This window comes from Nannobrachium achirus (genome assembly GCF_963921795.1).
Source record: "Nannobrachium achirus genome assembly, chromosome: 12".
NCBI classification, from domain to species: domain Eukaryota; kingdom Metazoa; phylum Chordata; class Actinopteri; order Myctophiformes; family Myctophidae; genus Nannobrachium; species Nannobrachium achirus.
Window position 1 is genome coordinate 25,810,892 of NC_137832.1, and position 20,009 is coordinate 25,830,900.

The 20,009-nt window shown below is 41.3% G+C and overlaps 1 protein-coding gene across 2 annotated transcripts in view; it reads right to left on the reverse strand.

Annotated features, from left to right (window-relative positions):
- Positions 1 to 37: 37 nt before the first annotated feature.
- golga3 (golgin A3) overlaps positions 38 to 20,009 on the reverse strand; it is a 30,015-nt gene continuing 10,043 nt past the window's right edge. For both annotated transcript variants that reach the window (XM_080739488.1, XM_080739487.1), the window contains exons 6-24: positions 19,800 to 19,908; positions 18,680 to 18,986; positions 15,733 to 15,935; positions 15,153 to 15,290; positions 13,028 to 13,189; positions 12,110 to 12,478; positions 11,318 to 11,395; positions 10,610 to 10,873; positions 9,531 to 9,625; positions 8,940 to 9,156; positions 7,732 to 7,875; positions 7,344 to 7,541; positions 6,597 to 6,713; positions 6,254 to 6,393; positions 5,656 to 5,788; positions 4,660 to 4,782; positions 3,976 to 4,140; positions 2,838 to 2,992; positions 38 to 2,563 (exon numbers count right to left, since the gene is read on the reverse strand). In XM_080739488.1, coding sequence (XP_080595614.1) covers positions 2,365 to 2,563; positions 2,838 to 2,992; positions 3,976 to 4,140; positions 4,660 to 4,782; positions 5,656 to 5,788; positions 6,254 to 6,393; positions 6,597 to 6,713; positions 7,344 to 7,541; positions 7,732 to 7,875; positions 8,940 to 9,156; positions 9,531 to 9,625; positions 10,610 to 10,873; positions 11,318 to 11,395; positions 12,110 to 12,478; positions 13,028 to 13,189; positions 15,153 to 15,290; positions 15,733 to 15,935; positions 18,680 to 18,986; positions 19,800 to 19,908 — 3,316 coding nt within the window. In that variant the 3' untranslated portion in view covers positions 38 to 2,364. The remainder of the gene's footprint in view (positions 2,564 to 2,837; positions 2,993 to 3,975; positions 4,141 to 4,659; positions 4,783 to 5,655; positions 5,789 to 6,253; positions 6,394 to 6,596; positions 6,714 to 7,343; positions 7,542 to 7,731; positions 7,876 to 8,939; positions 9,157 to 9,530; positions 9,626 to 10,609; positions 10,874 to 11,317; positions 11,396 to 12,109; positions 12,479 to 13,027; positions 13,190 to 15,152; positions 15,291 to 15,732; positions 15,936 to 18,679; positions 18,987 to 19,799; positions 19,909 to 20,009) is intronic.

Sequence of the window (20,009 nt, forward strand, 5' to 3'; positions counted from 1 at the left end):
ATAGTGCAATTTTATGAGATACATGTACAACGCCATCTCCCATTATAAACGTTAAACATCGGAATGAATAACTTCCAACCATAGCAGATTAAAAGATCGAACAGCAAATACAGCAAGGTTTATGCATAGAGCTCATGCTCCCTGACACACGTATCAAGTACTGGTAGCTTACAGTGAAAGTAATTTGGAAGATAACATCATCAAAAGTAAGTAAGTTCCCAAAACACAGTATATTGGTATGTTTGTGATTACCAGTCCCAGACAGTGAGCACTCCTCTCCATTATATTGTATGCTGTCCCTTTGGAATTGCACGAGCATACTCTGTTAAAAATAGTCAAGACAAGCAAGGTATTCAAATGTACAACAGCACTTGCAGAACAATTGTATGTGCTGCAAGCTGCTGTCAGATGAACCAACTACATTGTAAGTGCAGTTATGTGGCAGTAATAGTTTACTAGACCTACAGGTTCTTTTGACAGTGTTGTAATTTATCCTCTTCATACAGTTAAACTATCAATGCATTTACAGTCATCATAGAAAAAAAAAGGCAAAAACAATTGTTCATATATTAACTTCTGCAAAACGTACATGGTTTCCCTTTGACAATTTAACTGCAAATTATACTGATTAGAAGGGGGCATTTATTTCAAGAATGAAGTAATGGTAATCCCCCTCCAAAAAGATTACAGGTTTGATTACATCCGATAGCAAACCACAGTGAACACTATAACATTTTTGCTTCTTAAAACTCTGTCCCAGTTCTGCAAACTCTTTTTGCATCTTGTATGTCAGTTAATGCAGCCCGAATATATATAAATTACAATAAACCATTCCATATGTAACCATAAGCATTATTACAATAGACATATATTACATCTTGCACACACTCAGTCAGTAGAAATAACGTTCAAACCGTTTAGTCCTTTTACACCATAGCAAAGGTTCCTTAAGGCTTTTTCATGTTCATACACATTACAGTCCAAACCAGACAACAAACTTCCATTCATAATTGAGAAAACGTTTCCATAGAGTTAAACAACCCACAATGGTATGGTTAAAATAGCAAGCATAAGAAAACACTGCATTTCAACATGAGGCAATAAAAAGCAGACTACTGGGCGAGCATGACAATATTGAAAACCCATAGAAAACAAACCATGTTTCATTGCTTGAATGAAGAGCAGAGGCATAATTGACCACTTAGGTAGTATAAATGACATATCTCCTACATAGTCAAGAAATTGAACAACATTGGTGGAGGGAATACTGCTTGTAATAAAGCCAGATATCTTCCACCAGCCTGAAAGCAATTTGTAATAGTGTAATATTACCGGCGTGATCAATTAGTAATTTGTAATAAGTAAAACACCATTGTCCAACTGCTGCAATGGAAATGTTTTGCAATGGAAATGTTTTTACAACCAGGCTTTTTTTTTTCTTCTTCTTTTCTCCATCAGTATGGGGCACCTCTCATAGGGACTAATACAAGTTGTAACATAAAGTCCCTCAACAAATTGTTTACATTAGTTACCAATGGTTACCATGGGACATGCGACCATGTTTGAGTGACAAAAAAATATAAGCTTGACACCCCACCTCTTTGAGATATATTTTGCCCTTCTAATTGTACAACGCCTTATCAATGAGCAAAATTTAGACGTCTTTGTTAGTTAAGCCACAAAGCAATTACAAAATCATTATTGTAATGAGGCTGTTTGCAATGACAATACGCAAATGACAACATAAGGTCATAGAACGTCATACTATATTAGATCTCAATATCCGTCAGACAAATATTTCACTATCGGATATCTGTCAATATCCGAAATAATGTATGATGCAATTTGGTGGTCAAAGATCAATGATGAGTTTACGATCTAGGCTTTTACTGTGCCCCCAACAATGGTGGTGGTAGACTAATTATTTGAAAATAACATAACACCCTCAATTAGACAATGAAAACTGGATGCTGATCCTTAAAGTAGTGAATAATGAAACAGAAAGACTAGCACAGCACTACAAATTGACTTAATTGCCACAAATTGCTGTCCTAGTCTTTATTTTTCTTTATGATACGGTGAACAATTTCCATTACTGAATTGTAAAATAAATAAAACATAACGAGCAGCGTCAAAAAACAAAATAAAGAATAAAGCTAAGGTATATAACTTATTACTTTGTGTGAGCACTCTTGTGCTAACCAGAGAATGCCAAATGTTGGCAGCAATTGTTAAAAAAAGAGAAAGGAAATAATGATAATAATAATAAAGGGCTAAGGTGGCTTTCTATTTTTTTTAAAGGTGCCCTTGTGGATAAAACTCCACTCTCTGTCTGTTGGCCTGAGGAAAAAAATAGTTTCTGCATTACGATGGCTGTGCCTCCTCTTTTGCCGAGTTGTTATTCTCCACCACATTGTTGTTTAGCAGTGTTGATGGTTTGGAGACGTCATCCCTCTCGCCCAGTCGCACTAGCTCCTCCTCTACACTGGTCAGTGAACTCATGGACTCATGTACCGTGACAGTATGTTCTTCCATCTGCTTTTGAAGGCTATCCATCTCCTCCCTAAAGAACAAAATAATACCAATGCATTCAATACACTCCATTGTGATTAACAACTACTAGACCATTTTAATGTGATATTTCATACTGTGATATTGGGATACAGAAAGTCTTCTGGTTATCGTGATGTTTACTTTTCCCCACATTGCCCAACCCTACCAGTCCCGGCATTAAACCCAATGAATACCAGGACAAGAACCAGTATGCTGTGACCCCGACTTATATCAAGAAAATGAAAAGATAATGTAAATGAATGACTCGGTAGCAGGGGGCTTACTTGAGTTGCCGTAGACAATTGTGCAGGTTATTGAGGGGTTCCTTGTTGACAGAGGCTGAAGGTTTCAGCAGCTCATCCAGCAGCGACGCAGGCACAGGGCAGTCTGGGATCTTTACCGGCGTCACAGGGTTGGATGGGTTCCCCTCCATTCGCTGCTGCTCCACAACACCAACAGATTCAGATTGAACACACGTCAAAAACGTACACCACAGATCAACGTTATACAGATTATAATTTGTATTATTTATTATACCAGTAAGACGCTTAAGGGCGAAAAGCGACCTTGCCCCAAAGGACGAGGTCGCGCCATCTGTCTTGGCCATATATGGATTCTGTTAGTGGGGTTTTCCTAACAGGGCATCATCTGGGATACAATCCCTTTTATGCCCATTTCCATATATGGAGAATCCCTGCTCTGAGTGTCTGACATCACTGTGATGTCACCTGTTTATGTCCATATATGGAGATCCCTGCGCTGAGTATCTGTACCAGCCACACAGATATGGGCTGTCTTCCTCCATATATGGGCATTCCCATATGGTCCTGTTAGATATGGGCTTAATATTGATGACATCAGGGATCTCCATATATGGACATAGAGTGGTTCCCATGACATCACAACATACAATCCCTTTTATGCCCATACATGGAGATCCCTGTCTGAACCAGCCACACCACTGTGATGTCACGTGTTTATGCCCATATATGGAGATCCCTGCTCTGATCTGACATGACTGTGATGTCACCTGTGATGTGTCAGGGGAACCACAGTGTCAGGCTTTATCCCTGCTCTGAGTATCTGACATCACTGTGATGTCACCTGTGATGTCACAGTAATGTGACAGGGGAACCACAGTGTTAGGCGTTACCCGGTTCTGATAGTAAACTGCGACCTACGGCCGCAATAATGCCCTGAAAATGTGTTCCTGAGGCCAGACTGCCTGGTCAATGAAAAAAACTCTCTTATCACCAGCAAACAATAAATATTGGTTGCAACTTGCAGCTCAAATGGGTGAATATGTGCAACATAAGCAGGCCATTTCTGCAAAACAGCACCAATGCTTAATATATTAGCCCTGATTAAATCAAAGATGAAAGAAGTATAAATAAAGATGTAAATAAAAAAATGCTGACTTACCTTCCTCAGACGGTTCTGTTTGAGGTCCTGTTTCAGTTGCTGGTTCTGCAGCAGCACCGTCTTCATGCTGTTCCTCAGCTCGCCCACCTTGGCCTGCAGCATGAACTTGTCCTTCCTTGTGCCGTTCAACTCCTCCTGGACAGACTCCAGCTCTACCTTGATGATCTGAGACAGACACACATCTCTGATATACAGGGTTCCCACACATTTTAACCAATGATTTTCCAAAACCTTTCTAGAATATTTAACCCAATTTCCAGGCCTATATAACAACCATTCAGTGCAATAACGAGTCTTTTACTCCTATGTGCAATGCCAAAAGACAGGCAGTGTAGCAAAAATAAAGCATAGAATGGTGAGAGAATGAGATTGTGTTTTTGTCACAAACATTTAGGCTGCAATCACGTCTGTTCGGCGAAAAACTACTTATGTTACATACCTTGTGCGATTTTACATATTTTAGAAAGAGAAATGGACGTTAGGGTTCAAGTGGTTCATATAAAAAAGGAGAAAAAGGTTTCTATCACACAAAGATTTGAAGGACCCCCTGTAGTAAACTCTCTAGGGGTTCCAGACCCCCTGTTGAAGACCCCTGCTCTAGGCCTATGTGCCTAGGTGGATGGACCGCTGGACCATGGTCCAGGCCAGAACGTATTTATTTCTTATTTAGTGTGGTTAGATTACCTGTAGAGCCGTGTGTGTGCTGTCTAGCTCTCTGTGGTGACACTGCTCCATCATCTCCAGCTGCTGTTTCTGGGTCTGGATCTCCCTCTGTCTCTGCTCCACCTCCCACTTCAAGTCCTCCACCTGCCACACACATTGTTTGGCACAGAGGTAGACATTAGGGATGGGACGATAAGCCAATGGCAAATGTTACGTCACATGATAATGGATTTTGATTATTGCGATAATATCGTAAATCGGAATGTATTTTGTCCCAATAATCGTGACATAAAATGTTCATATCATCCCATCCCTAGTAGACATCAGGGAAGAAATATCACCAATAAAGTGAATAGTCTTTAAAAAAAGTGAATTGTAGTACTTTGCCAGCAAATCAACATCTTATTCAAAAGCCACACCTTTGTGAGAGCATGAGAAGATTATTATGATTATTACTGAAACAAACCAGTCAAAAAAAGAAAACTTATTGTAATCATTTAAAGGCAACACACAAATGAGATCATTTCACTAAAATTGACAATCTGAAATGCAAGATTGATACACTGGAACATGTCTCTTGCTGAAACATTTATCCATTTAAAAATACATGGCAGTTAAGTAGCCAGTTCCTCCTCGGGTAAAGTTATGACAATGTTATAAAATAAATTGCAACAGTACAAAAAATACATTCTGTGAAGCTAAAACTTTACATTCAGTATATTTCATTATCTTATGTAATGTTCCCAGCTCAAGCCTGAGTTGTACTTTGTGTCGTGTTGTGTCATGTAGTACACCGAAATGAGCAGATCCTAAGCTCAAAATGCATTGCAAAATCGTGAGCTTGTAGATCTGCCATTTTCAGTGTGCAACACCATCATGCAACCGAGTATGAATCAAGCTTAATCAATTTACCTATAAGATTTGATAAGTCACTCAAACAGATTTGAAACATGGATTTGGATCCAGACTCAGATTCTACAAAGGCCTTCAAAACCCAGCCAGAAGTACAATCACTACCTCTTGGTTGGTGAGGGGCTGTTTGGACAGCTCCTCATCCAGTTGTTTCTGCAGGGCTTGGAGCTGGAAGTGAGCCTCAGACAGTTCTTCCTGGAACCTAGACACCTCCTGAGAATGCTGCTCATCCTGAGTCCTGCAGGGAGACACACAGTAGATGCAATTATAAGGACACATTCTCCATGACAATGAAGAATTCTATAAAACATCATCTTAACGTAACTCAGGAATTTCTTGATTTGGTCATTTTGCCCACGCTGGTGGCAAGAAGTATTGCAAAAGATTGTCTCTGACTAGATCTCAGACAAAATGGGCATGGGCATGTTGACCATGTTTATGGAGCATGGAACAAAAATATTCCCACAAGTCAAATTGATTTAATTCAATTCCCACAAAGCTATTCCCAAAAACTAAAGTGACAACTAAAAACATAAAATGTCTGTTCCTTAAAGAGGGAAGTGGAAAGTTGTAGACGTGGCAAACATCATAATTTATGGATCCACACAGCAATCCCTTCTGGAAAATCCGATCTCAATAAAAGGAAACAATACAAACATGAACTACCCATATCCACGTAAGCAAATTGGAAATGTGAACATACTGTAGTTTTTTTGCTTCATTGTGCAGGGCTTTCACCAGCTCTTCTTTGGTCTGCAGGTCTTTCTTGATCTCACACAGTTCCAGCATTGCTGCCCTGTAGTGTCTTCTATTGTGTGCGGCTTCAGCCTTTGCTGCTGCCACCTAGAGGACACAACACGCCATTAAACCATTGAAGAGTTCAAAGGAGCACGAATTAAGAATCTTGTAATAAATACAATTATTTAACTAAAAAATGCCTAAAGATATCATAATTAAACTGATCCAATGAAAATACAATTCAGTGCATTTAGCATTACATTACATTGAATTAAAGGGTATCCTGTTTAATGCAGTGAGCCCGTTACCTGTTCTTTGAGGTCCTTAACTTTGGCTTTCTCCTTTTCCAAGGCAAGCTGCAGAGACTGAACCACCTGTTTCATCTGGTTATCCTCTTCCTCTTTGCGTTTCAACACAGCTTGAACCTGAAGAGAAAGGTTAGAAAGGTAACAGTGAACAAACTGGGGCCGCTTAATATGCCGACGGGCCGCTGTTCCGACTAGCGTCGGCAGGTTAGTTACTCGGCATGGTTACTGAGGTTAGGTTTAGGGTTAGGGTTAGTTTTAGTGTCGGCATACCGGCCCGTTGGCACACTGATGCGGACCCTGAACAAACTGAGTACCGGAAAAGTGAGAAACATAGAGTTCACAATTCCATAAAATTGGTGGTTCTGTGACAAGAGCTGGTACAGAGGCCTTCCAACGACAGATTTAACCTAAACCAGATTCAGATGTAGAGATTTGCAATTATGTACACTAATTGGTTGAGCTAAGGGCTGTTTCCAGAATTGTATTATATAATTATGTTTTAATGTGATGTATGATGTCAGTGGCAGCTCAATAGCTACATCAGTCATTGGGTGAAGAATTATAGTCCAACAATATTGTGCAAACCTTTTGTACAATCTAAAAATCGCAAGATCTAGAAAAGCTACCAAAAATATTAAACTTTACTTCCATATCATTGTTGTAGACTAGTGTCTTCAACCAGACCCTGTATAATTTAACTCGTATCACAATTTTCAAAATCGTAACTTAAAGAAATAAAAAAAGTACCTGCAAGTTGAGTTGGACAAGATCTGCCTCTCGCTTAGCTAAGGCTGTCTCCAGAATGTTTGTGTGCTCGCGCAGTGTATTGTGGGATTGCCCCAGTCCAGCCAGTTTGCCCTTTTCGTGCTCCAGTTCTAGGGCAAGCTTTTTGTTGGCATCCTCCAACTTCCGAATCCGCCTCTTGAAGCACCGGGCTTCTTGAAGCTGTGAAAGAATTTGGTAATGTTTAATTGTCTATAAAAGCTATGTGTATGGATAAATAACACGTTCTGTTGCATGTTGTGATCAGAAATAAGGACAGACAGAATGCGAGATAGAAATTGAGCAACAGAAATAGATGGAAAAACAAGACGTCTTAATCCTCATTATTTTGGTGATGTATAAAAACACACACCTCGTCCTCCAACTCCATGACCTTCTCTTGAAACTCTTCCAGCTCTGTGGAGGTGAGGGTGATCACCTCCTGGAGCTCCTTCTCCAGCATGGCCTTGCTGCGGCTCACCGCCTGGAGTTCAGTCTGCAGGGCCTCCAGCTTATCCTGGACCATAGACAAGCACATACAGGGATTCAAAAGGCTGATTCAAACACATTTCAGACAGCCTCAATGTCAAGACTTAGACCAGCATTTTCAGTATAGTATATTACCAGTAAGACTCCCTAATCGGGGGGCACCCGCTGGCCTGGTGGTCAAGGCGCATACCACATACTAGGCTATGATGCCTGCTGGAGTCGCCGGTTCGATTCCCGATCCGGACGACCTTTGCCACATGTCATTCCCCATCTCTCTCCCCATTTCCTGTCAGCCTACTGTCCTATCAAATAAAGGCATAAAAAAGCCCAAAAACAAATCTAAAAAAAAATAATAAAAAAAAAAGACTCCCTAATCGGGGGATAATCGACCGTCAGGTCGCATACACAAACTTTAGAAGGCAATCGTAGCCAATCAGGAGGGAATATGGGAAATGGGACAGATCCATATTGATGACATGACTTTAGAGATACCGTGTACTGCTTTGCGTGATTTTGGGGCAAGATCTGTAGGAGCAGTGTCCAGAAATGTGTTTTGCAAAAATCGGCCTCATAGTGGCACTAGAACAGACAGACGGACGGATGGACAGCCGGTGGAGCTTTTCATAGTAACTTGAGACATGACGGTCGCAACCAGTAAGACGCCCTAGGGCGAAAAGCGACCGCATCATCTGTCTTGGCCATAAATGGTTTCTGTTAGTGTGGTTCTCCTAACAGGGCATCAGCCCATATATGGAGTTCCCTGCTCTGAGTATCTGACATAACTGTGAGGTCACCTGTTTAACCCATACATGGAGATCCCTGCTCTGAGTATTTGACATCACTGTGATGTCACCTGTGATGTCACAGTGATGTGTCAGGGGAACCACAGTGTCAGGCGTTACCCGTCCGTCCGGACGTCTCCGGACAAGCTGTGACGGTTCTAGTAAACTGCGACCTACGCAACAACGCTATAGTCAGTGAATAGTAGCTTGGAGGTCATTTTCAAGGGTTATAAGTTACAGCACATTTTATACATGGAGAAACTCAATGTGCCTTTCAAGAAACACAAACTGGGAGGGCCCTCTCTTTTACCTGTAGAGCCTGGTTGTTCCCTCCATCGGAGACCTGGGCCTTGAGTTTGACCAGCTCTGCCTCTGTGGTCTCCTTGTCTGTCAGAGCCTCCTGGAGCCTCCTGCTCAGGATGCCCACCGCGTTCTCATAGGCCTTGTGTTTGGCCTTCATATCCTTCTGCGCGCTGGTCAAATCCGTCCCGAGGCGCTTCATGCGTACCTTCTGCTCTGAGATGGCCCTGTTTCAAAGCACAAGAGCACAGATTAGTGCTTAATAATTTTGTTGTTGTGTGAGTATTTTATATTTGCATCCCTTTCCTCCCAGTTGGGGTTGAAGTGGTTTGTTACTTGGGTCTGGTAGTCATCATCTTACAAATCTAACACATTTTTAAGCAATCATAATTCATAATCTTAAGTTGATAGTGGTCATTGAAGTGCTTTATGTTCATGACAAACATAATTTCTGAGAGAGTAGATATGTTAGGCATCTCTATTGGGATGAAAACAAACCAAACTCTGCAAAAACAGAAATACTCTGCATGGATCAGGTTGGGTTGTGGAACTATTCTAGTTGCCAAAAAAAGAAAAAAAGTCCATGGCGCCTGTGACTCACTTTTTGGCATCAGCTTGCATTTGCTCCACCTGCTTCCTCAATCCCTCGTTCTCTTCAGTCACGGCTGCTAACTGGCTCTGGTCAAACTGTACAGTCTAGGGAGAGGAACCAGATCCAACAAAGCACATCACACTCCATGCAAAATGGCTGATAGAAAACGAAACACAATGCAAAAGTGCATATATGCACAGTGAGAGGCTAAAGTGTATGCACAGTGATAGGTGTGTCTATTCGTGTCCTGTACCGTACTACTATAATGACAGAAACGTCCTGCTGTCAGTACACAATGTTATGAGTCTGTCTTCACCAATGAGGAAAATAGCTACACTTTGGTTATATTCACACAGAGGAATTGAAAAATATATGTTGAATAATACCAATATTTAATAGGCCTGAGAATGTGAGTAAGAAGTTAGTCATGTTTGCAAACATATGATCTAAAGCCAAATGTTCCACATTTTAACTGAATTTAATTTAATTTGTCTTAAGCTGTATTGTCTGCCACTGTATGTTGTCTACATCCTTAGATGCAGTGATCACACACTGTACCTCCCCTGCTGATAAATCAAGTTAATCCAATTTTATACAGATGCGGGTTTCAGGCTTTGTTACAAATTACAATAACACTGCTGTCCTAAAATTCTAATTTTGGGAACTTCCCGTTTGTAACAAAGGCTATGTACAGTCAAGACGAAATGGCCTGATACATATAAATAAACGTGATGTGTCCACTCGTCTATATATTTTCCTGAATCGTTTATGTGAAAAAAGGTTGCAGAAATAAAGATAGCGTTTATTGAGTTCAAGGCATTACATAAACATTTCGACTGCAGTTTGCCTCCCAGTAGGGAGAAAGAGGGCTTAGAATGAATACTGTGACCCTTCTCCTTCTTTAATATACTATATAAACCTGTAAACCATTGCACAGGGAAATAATCTATTGTTAGCTAAAGAGCAAGAATACAAAATAATCTCTACGATTTTATAATTCATTATTATTATTATTAGGCTTTAGATTCGCTAGTGGTAATGTCAATGACTGATAGGACAAGGGTTTCCTAACATTGGACAATCTATACCTGTAACTGGGTCTCCAGTTGGTCTCTCTCCTTCTGCACACCCTGCAGGTGAGCCTCCAGGCTGTTCATCTGCTCCTGGACCCTCACCACCTCCTTCTGCAGGCGTGCTTGCTCTAGCTCAGCTTTCTCCTTCTCTCCCTGGATGTTCAGCACCTCCTCTTTCAGTTCCTTCACCTCTGCCAGCAGACGTTTCTTGGTGGACTTCAGCTCGCTGATCAGCTGCTCCTTTGAGCTGGCATCTCGCCGGTAGGCTTCAACCATTACCTTTGGTGGACCAAAAATGTACATCTCATTTGAGGCACATCAGTCTTTTATATAAAAAAATGGTTTTACCGTTTAACTTTTAGGGCCCTATTATGATCCAGGTCTTATGCCTTATGCCTTAACTTCTTTGCCTTTTTTTACTATTTTGTTTTTGTTTTTTAAATATTTCAAATAGCTGATATGCAAGTTCACAACGTGCAGATGTAGATCAGCATTTGAAGTATTTAAAAATGTTTTTCAAAATAGTGAAAGAAAGGTAAAGAAGTTAAGGCATAAGGCCCCTAGTGTTGAACACTCTGAGCAATAAAAGAAAAAAATCTAATTGTATAAGTGTTGACAGAAATAGACATTAAAACATTTTCCATCAAAAGTAAACAATCAAAGTGGGGTTTTCTAGCAGAATGGGATGTGAACACCATCTTCCTGATAGACATGCAATCTTACCTTTTGCTGTTGGAACTGCTCTTTTAATTTCTGAGCTTGTTTCTTTAGGGAATTGTTTTCCTTTTGTAGAGTTTCAATCTAAAAGCAAAGCAAAAAACAGTGGTCATTTTCTACTGTCAACATTCCTCATTTTCACCTGTAATTGACTTAATAAATTATAAATACTGGTCATAAAACAAAGTCAATAGGAACAAAAAAATATGAATCCCAGTTATAATAAAACTATGATTTATTAATCCATTCAGAACGGGTACACCTTATTGTGTATCATTATTATATGCTTTAGATCTGCTATTTTTGAAAAATCGTGAAAATTAGAATTTTGACCCGATTCTATAAGTGTCTTTTGAATACTTCTAAGGTTTTTTGAAAACCCTACGTTTCTATGTCAGCAATCTGGCCAGCCATTGTCAAAGAAAAGTTCCTTTTCACTTAACTGGAGCTCAGTTAGTCTGTTCTTGAGAGACTACTATGTCAGTGGTTCTCAAACCTTTTCATGTGAAGGACCTCCAAAATGATATGTATTTGGCACGGACTCCCATCTCAAAATATTTAGTTCCAAGGACCCCCCAGAAGCAAAATTTGAGTTACAAATGTTCGCTTTGAAAATACATATATTCAAAGATTTGCACACATTTTCACGACTTTTTCAAAAATAGCAGATCTACAAGCTCGCAGCGCGGTGCCACGCTGTGAGCTTGTATATCTGCTATTTTTCACTTGTTAAAGCATTCAATAATTCTAGGCCTAAATGGGTTAATGACCCCCTTGGCACCTCCACCAGTTTCTGACCTGCGATGCTTTGACCTGGACTTCCTGTTTCAGTTGGTCAAGGACGTCCGCTGCCACCAGCACGCCCTCGCTCAGCCCCTCTGCCGCCTCGTCCAGCTGACTTTTATCGGCGCGGGCGGCTTGCAGTGCCACCTCCAGGACGATCTTCTCGTTCTGGAGGAACTCAATGGTGTCGTCTTTAGCACTGCCTTCTGTCTGCAGTTCACTGAGCTGCGTTTCCAGCTCCAGGTAGCGGGCCTCTAGCTGGTTGATGGACAGCTCTTTGGTTTGAAGGCTCTCCTGAGTGCTGGTCAACTGGCGCATGAGCTCCAGGTGATCCCTCTGCAGGGACTCCAGCTGCACGTCCTTCTGAGTGAGGGTCAACTTCATCTGATAGAAGCAGAGCAAGGAAGTGTAATTTAGAATAGAATAGCTAGGCATTGTATGGTGAAGTATTGTATAGCAATGGTTCTCAAACTTTCAAATGTCAAGGTCTCCCCTTAACTCTGACAGTGTACAAATGGAACCAAATGAACCCGATTGGTTCCATTTGTACAGTGTCAGAGTTAAAGACATGCATGGGTCAATTTAGACCCACAGAGACTATGGAATCCACTTTGAGAACCACTGCTGTATAGGATAAATCAAAATAGAATGGTACAAAATAAAATGCCTCTGCCTATAATGCCGCTACCAACTGTATTGAATGTGACAACAAACACCAATGAACGTTAACCACACCAAAACCCAAGCCTAAACATAACCACTTCCACCATGTGTCCCCACCCTGTTTACGCTACATTAGTTTATGCCCGGAGGTGGCCGTGTTTCATGATATCATACACGTCCTCTGTGCCTGGTCTACTTTCGAGAGGACAGACATGCATAGATACAGAAAAACCTTTGGCAGGGGTGAAGGAAATGAGCATGATTGATTACCTGCTCTAGTTCCCTCTCCAGGGAGCTAGCCGTGTTGGCCAGTATCAGTAAACGATCACGCTCTTCCTCAAACTCCTCCAGTTTATGTTGCAGGTCATCCTCCACCATGGTCTTTGCATCCTGAATCTGATGGTAGGCAGCCTCCTGGGTCAGCATGTCAGCCTACAGCATCGACAGGGAAATTCAGAGAGCGAACAAACACCTGACATTGAACAAACAACTCGACATCTTGCAGCGCCACACCATGAACTAGGCTATAAGATGCAGCATTTAGATTTTATACTCATATTGGTCATTCTGTACCACTCGGCATCAAGGGTTGGATTGAGGGTTAGTCTCTATATCATACTAGTGTCATGTCCAGAGGGTGTACTTGTACATCAAGCTGCCTCATGCTACATAAACAGAATAGGCTCCTGCCCTATTGCGCCACATGGCTCCAACTAGGCTTACCTGTACTTAAACTTAGATAGCCAACATTACAAGTAATATCTTGCACCGATCAACACCACCTTTTTATGTACACTTAACTGTATTTTTTATGCCTCCGTCAGTGTCAGCCAAGATATTATGTTTCAGGTTGTACGTCTATCCGTACGTACTGTATGTACGCCCCATCTTTTCAAATGTGATATCTCAGGAACGCATTGAGGGAATAGAGAAACGAAGCCATGTCGTCATTTGTGCGTAATGTCGCCCTCTAGGGGGTTCATGCTGGTATTGTTTTGTATTCAAATCGCCATTGGGGAATCTGCGATAGCCGCATATAAGGACTGTGTTAAAAAAAAAAAAAACACACCATGTGCGCGTTTCTGTCAGCGGGGGGGTTCTGCATAGTTTATGATATTCATTCATATCTGATATAGCCTGTTGTAACTCGTTTCTAGCGTTTATTGTGTTACTCTTTGGGTAAATCTGTACAATTCCACCTTAGTCGATGCTTCATATCCATTTGGGTCAATCCGAGAGCATGGTGTGTTTATATTTTTAACACAGTTCTTATATGCGGTGATCGCAAATTCCCCAATGGCGATTTGAATACAAAACAATACCAGCATACCAGCCGTAGAGGGCGACATTTCACGCCATTTCACGGAAGTGACATCACACTTCGCTACTGAATTGTATGACATTGGGCACAAATGTCCACTTGGACTCAGTGATGAACTGATAGAAGTAGGTGGTCAAAGATCAAGATCATTGTGACCTCATGTTTGTCTCATTCTTTTAAATGTGATATATCAGTAACGCTTTGAGGGAATTTCATGACATTTGGCACAATTGTCCACTTGGACTCAAAGATCAAGGTCACTGTGATCTGTCCAACTCCCAACTGTCTGGACACTTGACAGACATGATGTCTCAGAAGTGCCTTGAGGGAATTCCATTGGGACTCCTGATTGGATAAACTGATTAAATGGTCACGGTCAGTGGGACCTTACAAAACATGAATCTCTCTTCAAAGTCTTTATTCATGAAGTCTTCATTTCATTACAGTGCCAGAATATTACTAATACTGATGCGTCTATATGTAAAAGCAGAATAAAAAGGGATTGTTGTTGTCTGAACGAAGCCTCAGAGAGTGAGATTCTCACCAACCCTCTCCCTATAACTGAGTTAATTTTACTTATATCATAATTGGACAAGCCATCCCCATGCGACATAAGTATTCTCAGCCTTATGTCAACATTGCTTTGAAGCATTTTGTCACTCAACAGTTTTGTGCCTGCAGGCAGCATGTCACACTTAAAGCATGCTGCCAGGGACGCATGTCATCACTCTATACCGGTACTTTGATTTCTAGTGTTTTCTCTACAGGGAAAATGTAATATTGCCAATACACGCCAGAATGATTACTAGGAAGCTTGCCAAAGCTGCTGGCCACCATACAAGAACAGTGCTAAAAGGTTAGAACCGTCTGAGCTGCTCCAGTGTCTCTCTCTTCTGCAAAGATCAGTGCTTGTTTTCACATATGATGAGATCCACCACCATTATTAGACCCTTTCTTGTTAATTAATGGTTTACATGCCATTCTAAAAGTTGGAGCAACTTCAGAGCAAATATACAATAATAAATAATTTAACTTGATGATGCTCTTATTCAGATATTTAAGAGGACTTTATACCTCAATGCTCTGCAGCTGGACAGCAATGCGTTCCTTTTCCTTAATGGAGCGGTGTTGAGTCTCATTCAGCTGATGGGACAGAGTCACATTCTCCAACTTCAGGTGTTCAAGAGTACCCATCTGGTTCATCTGTCCAGCCTGGAAAAAACAACACAAACCATTAGAAGTCATTGTTTACATCTCTAGATCTCGCTTTAACTGCTATGGTCTTTCATAGCATCAACTGCCTCAAACTCACAACATACAATTGGGAGCTGCCGAGTACAACCACAGTATTTCTCTAATTGTGTGTGCAACTGTGCACATTACTTTTCCCACTCAGTTTTTCTCAGCTAATCAGGAGGAGGACCAAAACTGGTCACCTTCCAGTCGTCGACAACTCTGCTCTAAACACTTAGCCACTGTGAATGGAGCCTTATGTCTTATGAAATGCATACCCCAAGAGACAAAATGCTCAATATTAATGTATTTAATTTATAATGCAAAATCTGTGCTACAATCTGCACTACAAGAACAAAAAGACAAACAAGATATGAAAAACTATTCTGAAATTCAGATACTTTCTCAACACTAACATTACCTGCATGTTAGCCATTTCGCTCTGCAGCCGAACCCGTGCCTCCTGTGCCAGCGCCAACTGCTGCTGGTACCACTGTCGGACCTGCTGCAGTGAGTCAATCTCAGCCTGGGCCGTTTTCAGCCGGCTCTGCAGGGTGCTGCGCTCCAGCTGGACCTGCTGAAGCTGGCCCTGGAGCCCACCCATCTGCTGACGCATCTCCTGGACTGGAACAGCGGAAGACCAGAAACACAAGACATGGGTAAAACACACAGTCCAAAACCATGGAACACTGCTACTGGCAGGGTTCCCACACATCTTTACCAATTATTTTCCAAAATTTTTCCAAAACCTTTCCAGAATATTTAACCCGATTTCCAGGACTATATAACAATAATTCAGCTCAATAACGAGTTGCTTACTCCAATGCACAATGCCCAAAGACAGGTAGTGTATGCCAGTGGTTCTCAACCTTTTCAGGCTGTGACCCCCTGAAATAATCATATTTGAACTGGGGACCCCCCACCCTGACGAGCACTAAGAGTAGAGGACTTTTGTATAACACGGTTTTATTGTGAAAATAGCAGATCTACATGCTCACCACGCCGTTGTGAGCATGTGGATCTGCCATTTTCACAATTTCTGCCTCTAATATTTGGCAATTTGGCCAATGTTTAATTTTAATAATTTGAGGTATTAACAAAATCAATAACCAAAGACAATCCATAGCTATTTTTTCCAGGACCTTCCAGGACCCTTGATCAATTCCAAAATTTTCCAGTACTGGAAAAATATTTTTCTAATTTCAAAATATTTCCAGGAATTTCATGACCGTGGGAACCCTGTACTGGGTCGGCATCAGATGGGCTTTCAAAAGGTTGGAACACAGATTATTACACTGTTGTTCTTGTGTATATGTGCCATTATAAAAAGGTGCTGTTCTGATCCTGGGTGCAGATTGGCTGAGGCTGTACAGGTCACATTCTGCTTGCTGAAAGTTCATGTTCACTTGCCCAAATAATAGAAATCATGCAACAAACAGTGCATGTATTGAGGGGGCTTGTGTACATGTAGTGTCGGAAGATGAGCCACTCGCTCATCTAAAGACACAGCAAACAAATATGTGAGGGGTGAAAACATCGCTGATCACTTTGCTGACAGACTGCTCTGAACAAAGCATGAGGATATTTAATTGTTTTCATGGAGAGGTATACATGTAGCATATTGTGTGAATCCTTGATTATATCTATACTATAATTTTGCGAATGTCTGTCTGAGTGAGTGAGTGTCTGTCACAGCGTTTCTCCTCAGTGGCTGGAGCAATTGATCTGAAATCGCATCACCATTAGCATTAAACGAAACGGGTATTTCTTACATTGATGCTCCTACATATTATCATGCAAGCACCAGTTAAAGTTACTTTCCATCCCTCATATACTGTATGCACAGTACACATCCCATAACCCACACACTGCACATCATTTTGGAGCTCATATCTTTGAACGGGTAAGGGCTAGTTATCTAAAAAACATGGAATATACTGGACCTTACTTATGTTAGTTCATGAGTTGATACATTCATGCAACAACGTCACTAGACAAATTACTTAACAGCCAGTCAGCCACTCGAACCGATTCCGATCCAGACAATGGGTACATTCAGCAAATGGACAGCGGTTAGCATTGGTAATGTAGAGGTACCTCACCATGTTGTACTGCTTGTACTAAAAGCAAACATGTTAATGTCACTGCCTATTCCTCTGGGACAAGCTAGCTAGCTTCTTTGTGGTTGTGAAGTATTCAATTATTGACTTAACGCTAGTTAAATGTCAAAATGACATCAGCTGTGTGAGGAGCAGGGGTGGGGGAATAGAGTTAAATATAATATAGATAACGGATAGCCCAGCCCCCATTTCAATGCCAGTTGCTCAGTGGCGTTTTGAAGCACCCAGAAGAAGCAGAATCCAGGTGCAATGTGGGGGAAATTGGCTCATCTGGATGTGCCACTTTTTGTTACGTCGAGACGTAATTCCGTCACAAACGTCGAACGCCGTCCATTGAATCCCATGGCAGACTCCAGCGGCGCGCTCTTTTGCTCGTGCATGTATTTTTCACCCCGCCTGCAGTTCCAGCTTCAATATTTACAAGCTGTTCTGGGGGGCTTGGGTGGGGGTTAAAGGACAACTTTGTTTTTTAACAACAAGGGTTCATATTATAGATTGTAATTAGAGAAAAGAAAAAAATAGTGTTAAAATGTTTTCATTTACAGCTTTCTATCGTTTTATCGATTTTAATTACTTTGATTTCAGTGGTTGGGGGCATGCATACAAGTGGCTAAATGTATTTTTAGACACAATAAGCCCATTCCCAAGATGCACCATAATCCTTCATGCAGATGTGACTTGTGGGGGCTACTGTAAATAGTAATAAAAAAAACACCTGTTTATTGTGTCTAAATAGACATATTTAGCCACTTGCATGCATGCATGCCCCCAAACACTGAAACCAGTCATTAAAAAATCTCTAAAACGATAGAAAGCAGTAAATGAAAACATTTTAACTCATCTTTTCTTTTCTCTAATTACAATCTAAAATATGAACCCTTCATGTTGCAAAAAAGCAAAGTTGTCCTTTAACCCATTTAGGCCTAGAATTATTGAATGCTTTAACCAGTGAAAAATAGCAGAGTGCCGCGCTGCGAGCTTGTAGATCTGCTATTTTTGAAAAAGTCGTGAACATGTGTGCAAATCTTTGAATATATGTCTTTTCAAAGCGAACGTTTGTAACTCAAATTTTGCTTCTGGGTGGTCCCTGAAACTAGATATTTTGAGATGCGGTCCAACTCTGTGGCCAAATACATATCATTTTGGGGGTCCTTCACATGAAAAGGTTTAATTGAGAACCACTGACATAGTAGTCTCTCAAAAACAGACTAACTGCAGCTCCATTTAAGTGGTGTCTCCATCACTCACCATCGTTCTCCCTGGAGGACATGGTCCGCTGCATTTCCTCCACCTTCCCCATCAGGCGGCCGTACTGCTCCTCGGCCACCTGCAGGTCGTTGCCGAGGGAGGCCAGGCTGGCGTTCTTGCTCTCCAGGCTGCCTTGCAGCTCCACCATGGCCTTCTCCAGCTGGCCGCAGTTCTGCCTCAGGGAGCCCACCTCTGCTGTGAGGGCGCTCTGCCTCTCCTGGCCCACCCTGGCCTGCTCCTCCTGGGCCCGCAGCTGGGCGTTCACCGTGGCCAGCTGAGCCTGCAGCTCCGTCTTCTCCTTGAGAGCCTGGACGCAAAAGAATGCAGGGTTCGGTATAGTCAGAAACACTACTTTAAGAAAAAGGGGGAATGTCACGCTGTCCATTTTATTTTAAATAGCAGAAAGTACTGTTTCGTGTTCCAGGCAGCTTTGAAAAATAAAAACCTTGTCCGTAGAAAAACACAGACCACTTGCTTGTCCTCTCTGTGTTGGGAGTTTAGGGGAGCAAAACGCTTAGTTCTATCAACGTTGTTTTTGTGGAGCAGTTTTTACTAGGTTTTAAGTTAAGTACCAGTATTTATAAACCATGGACTGAACTAAATTCAGTCAACATCAATTATGTCTTTACTGTGTCATTGGTGATTTTTACAACAATTGTCACAATATCTTTCTTAATATAGAATGCTCATAACAGAATTAAAAACAACTCCAAATACAGAGAGGACCAGTTTCTGTGTTTTCTTTTTTCACAGACACGAAGTTGATTTTAGACTGATTCTCTACCCCCTCAGGCATGTTCTATAGTCTAGTAGTTGCAACTTCTACCAAGTTACAACAGAATCCCCAAAATGGTGATTTGCAAAAAAGAAAAAAGAAAAAAGGACAGTACACATCTGTGCTCCGAGTGGCAACCAGTTGCCATTACCACAGCAACAATTTTGTGACAGTAGTTCCAGTATAGGGGATATTCCTGCAAATTGCCTCTGCAACAGTTTTGTAGTGACGAAAATCTTTAGTCTGAACTAAGCTAAACAGTACTTTGTATGATTACAAATGGTCTGTGTGACAGTAGGCTATTCACTATTAAAGCCTGTATAAAAAAACATCATGCTCTTTAACCTGATTGGCCTCAGATGACAGTGATTCCAGCTGGCCCTCCAGTCTCATCTTCTCCTTCAACACCTGAAGCATTTCATCATGGCCCATCACTGAACTCTCCAAAGAAACACTGCAGGAATCACAACCACCAACCAGTCAACATCATTATCAATACTATTAGCAATATTGCATATCCTAGGAACAGCAGACATTATGAATAATAGTAATTTA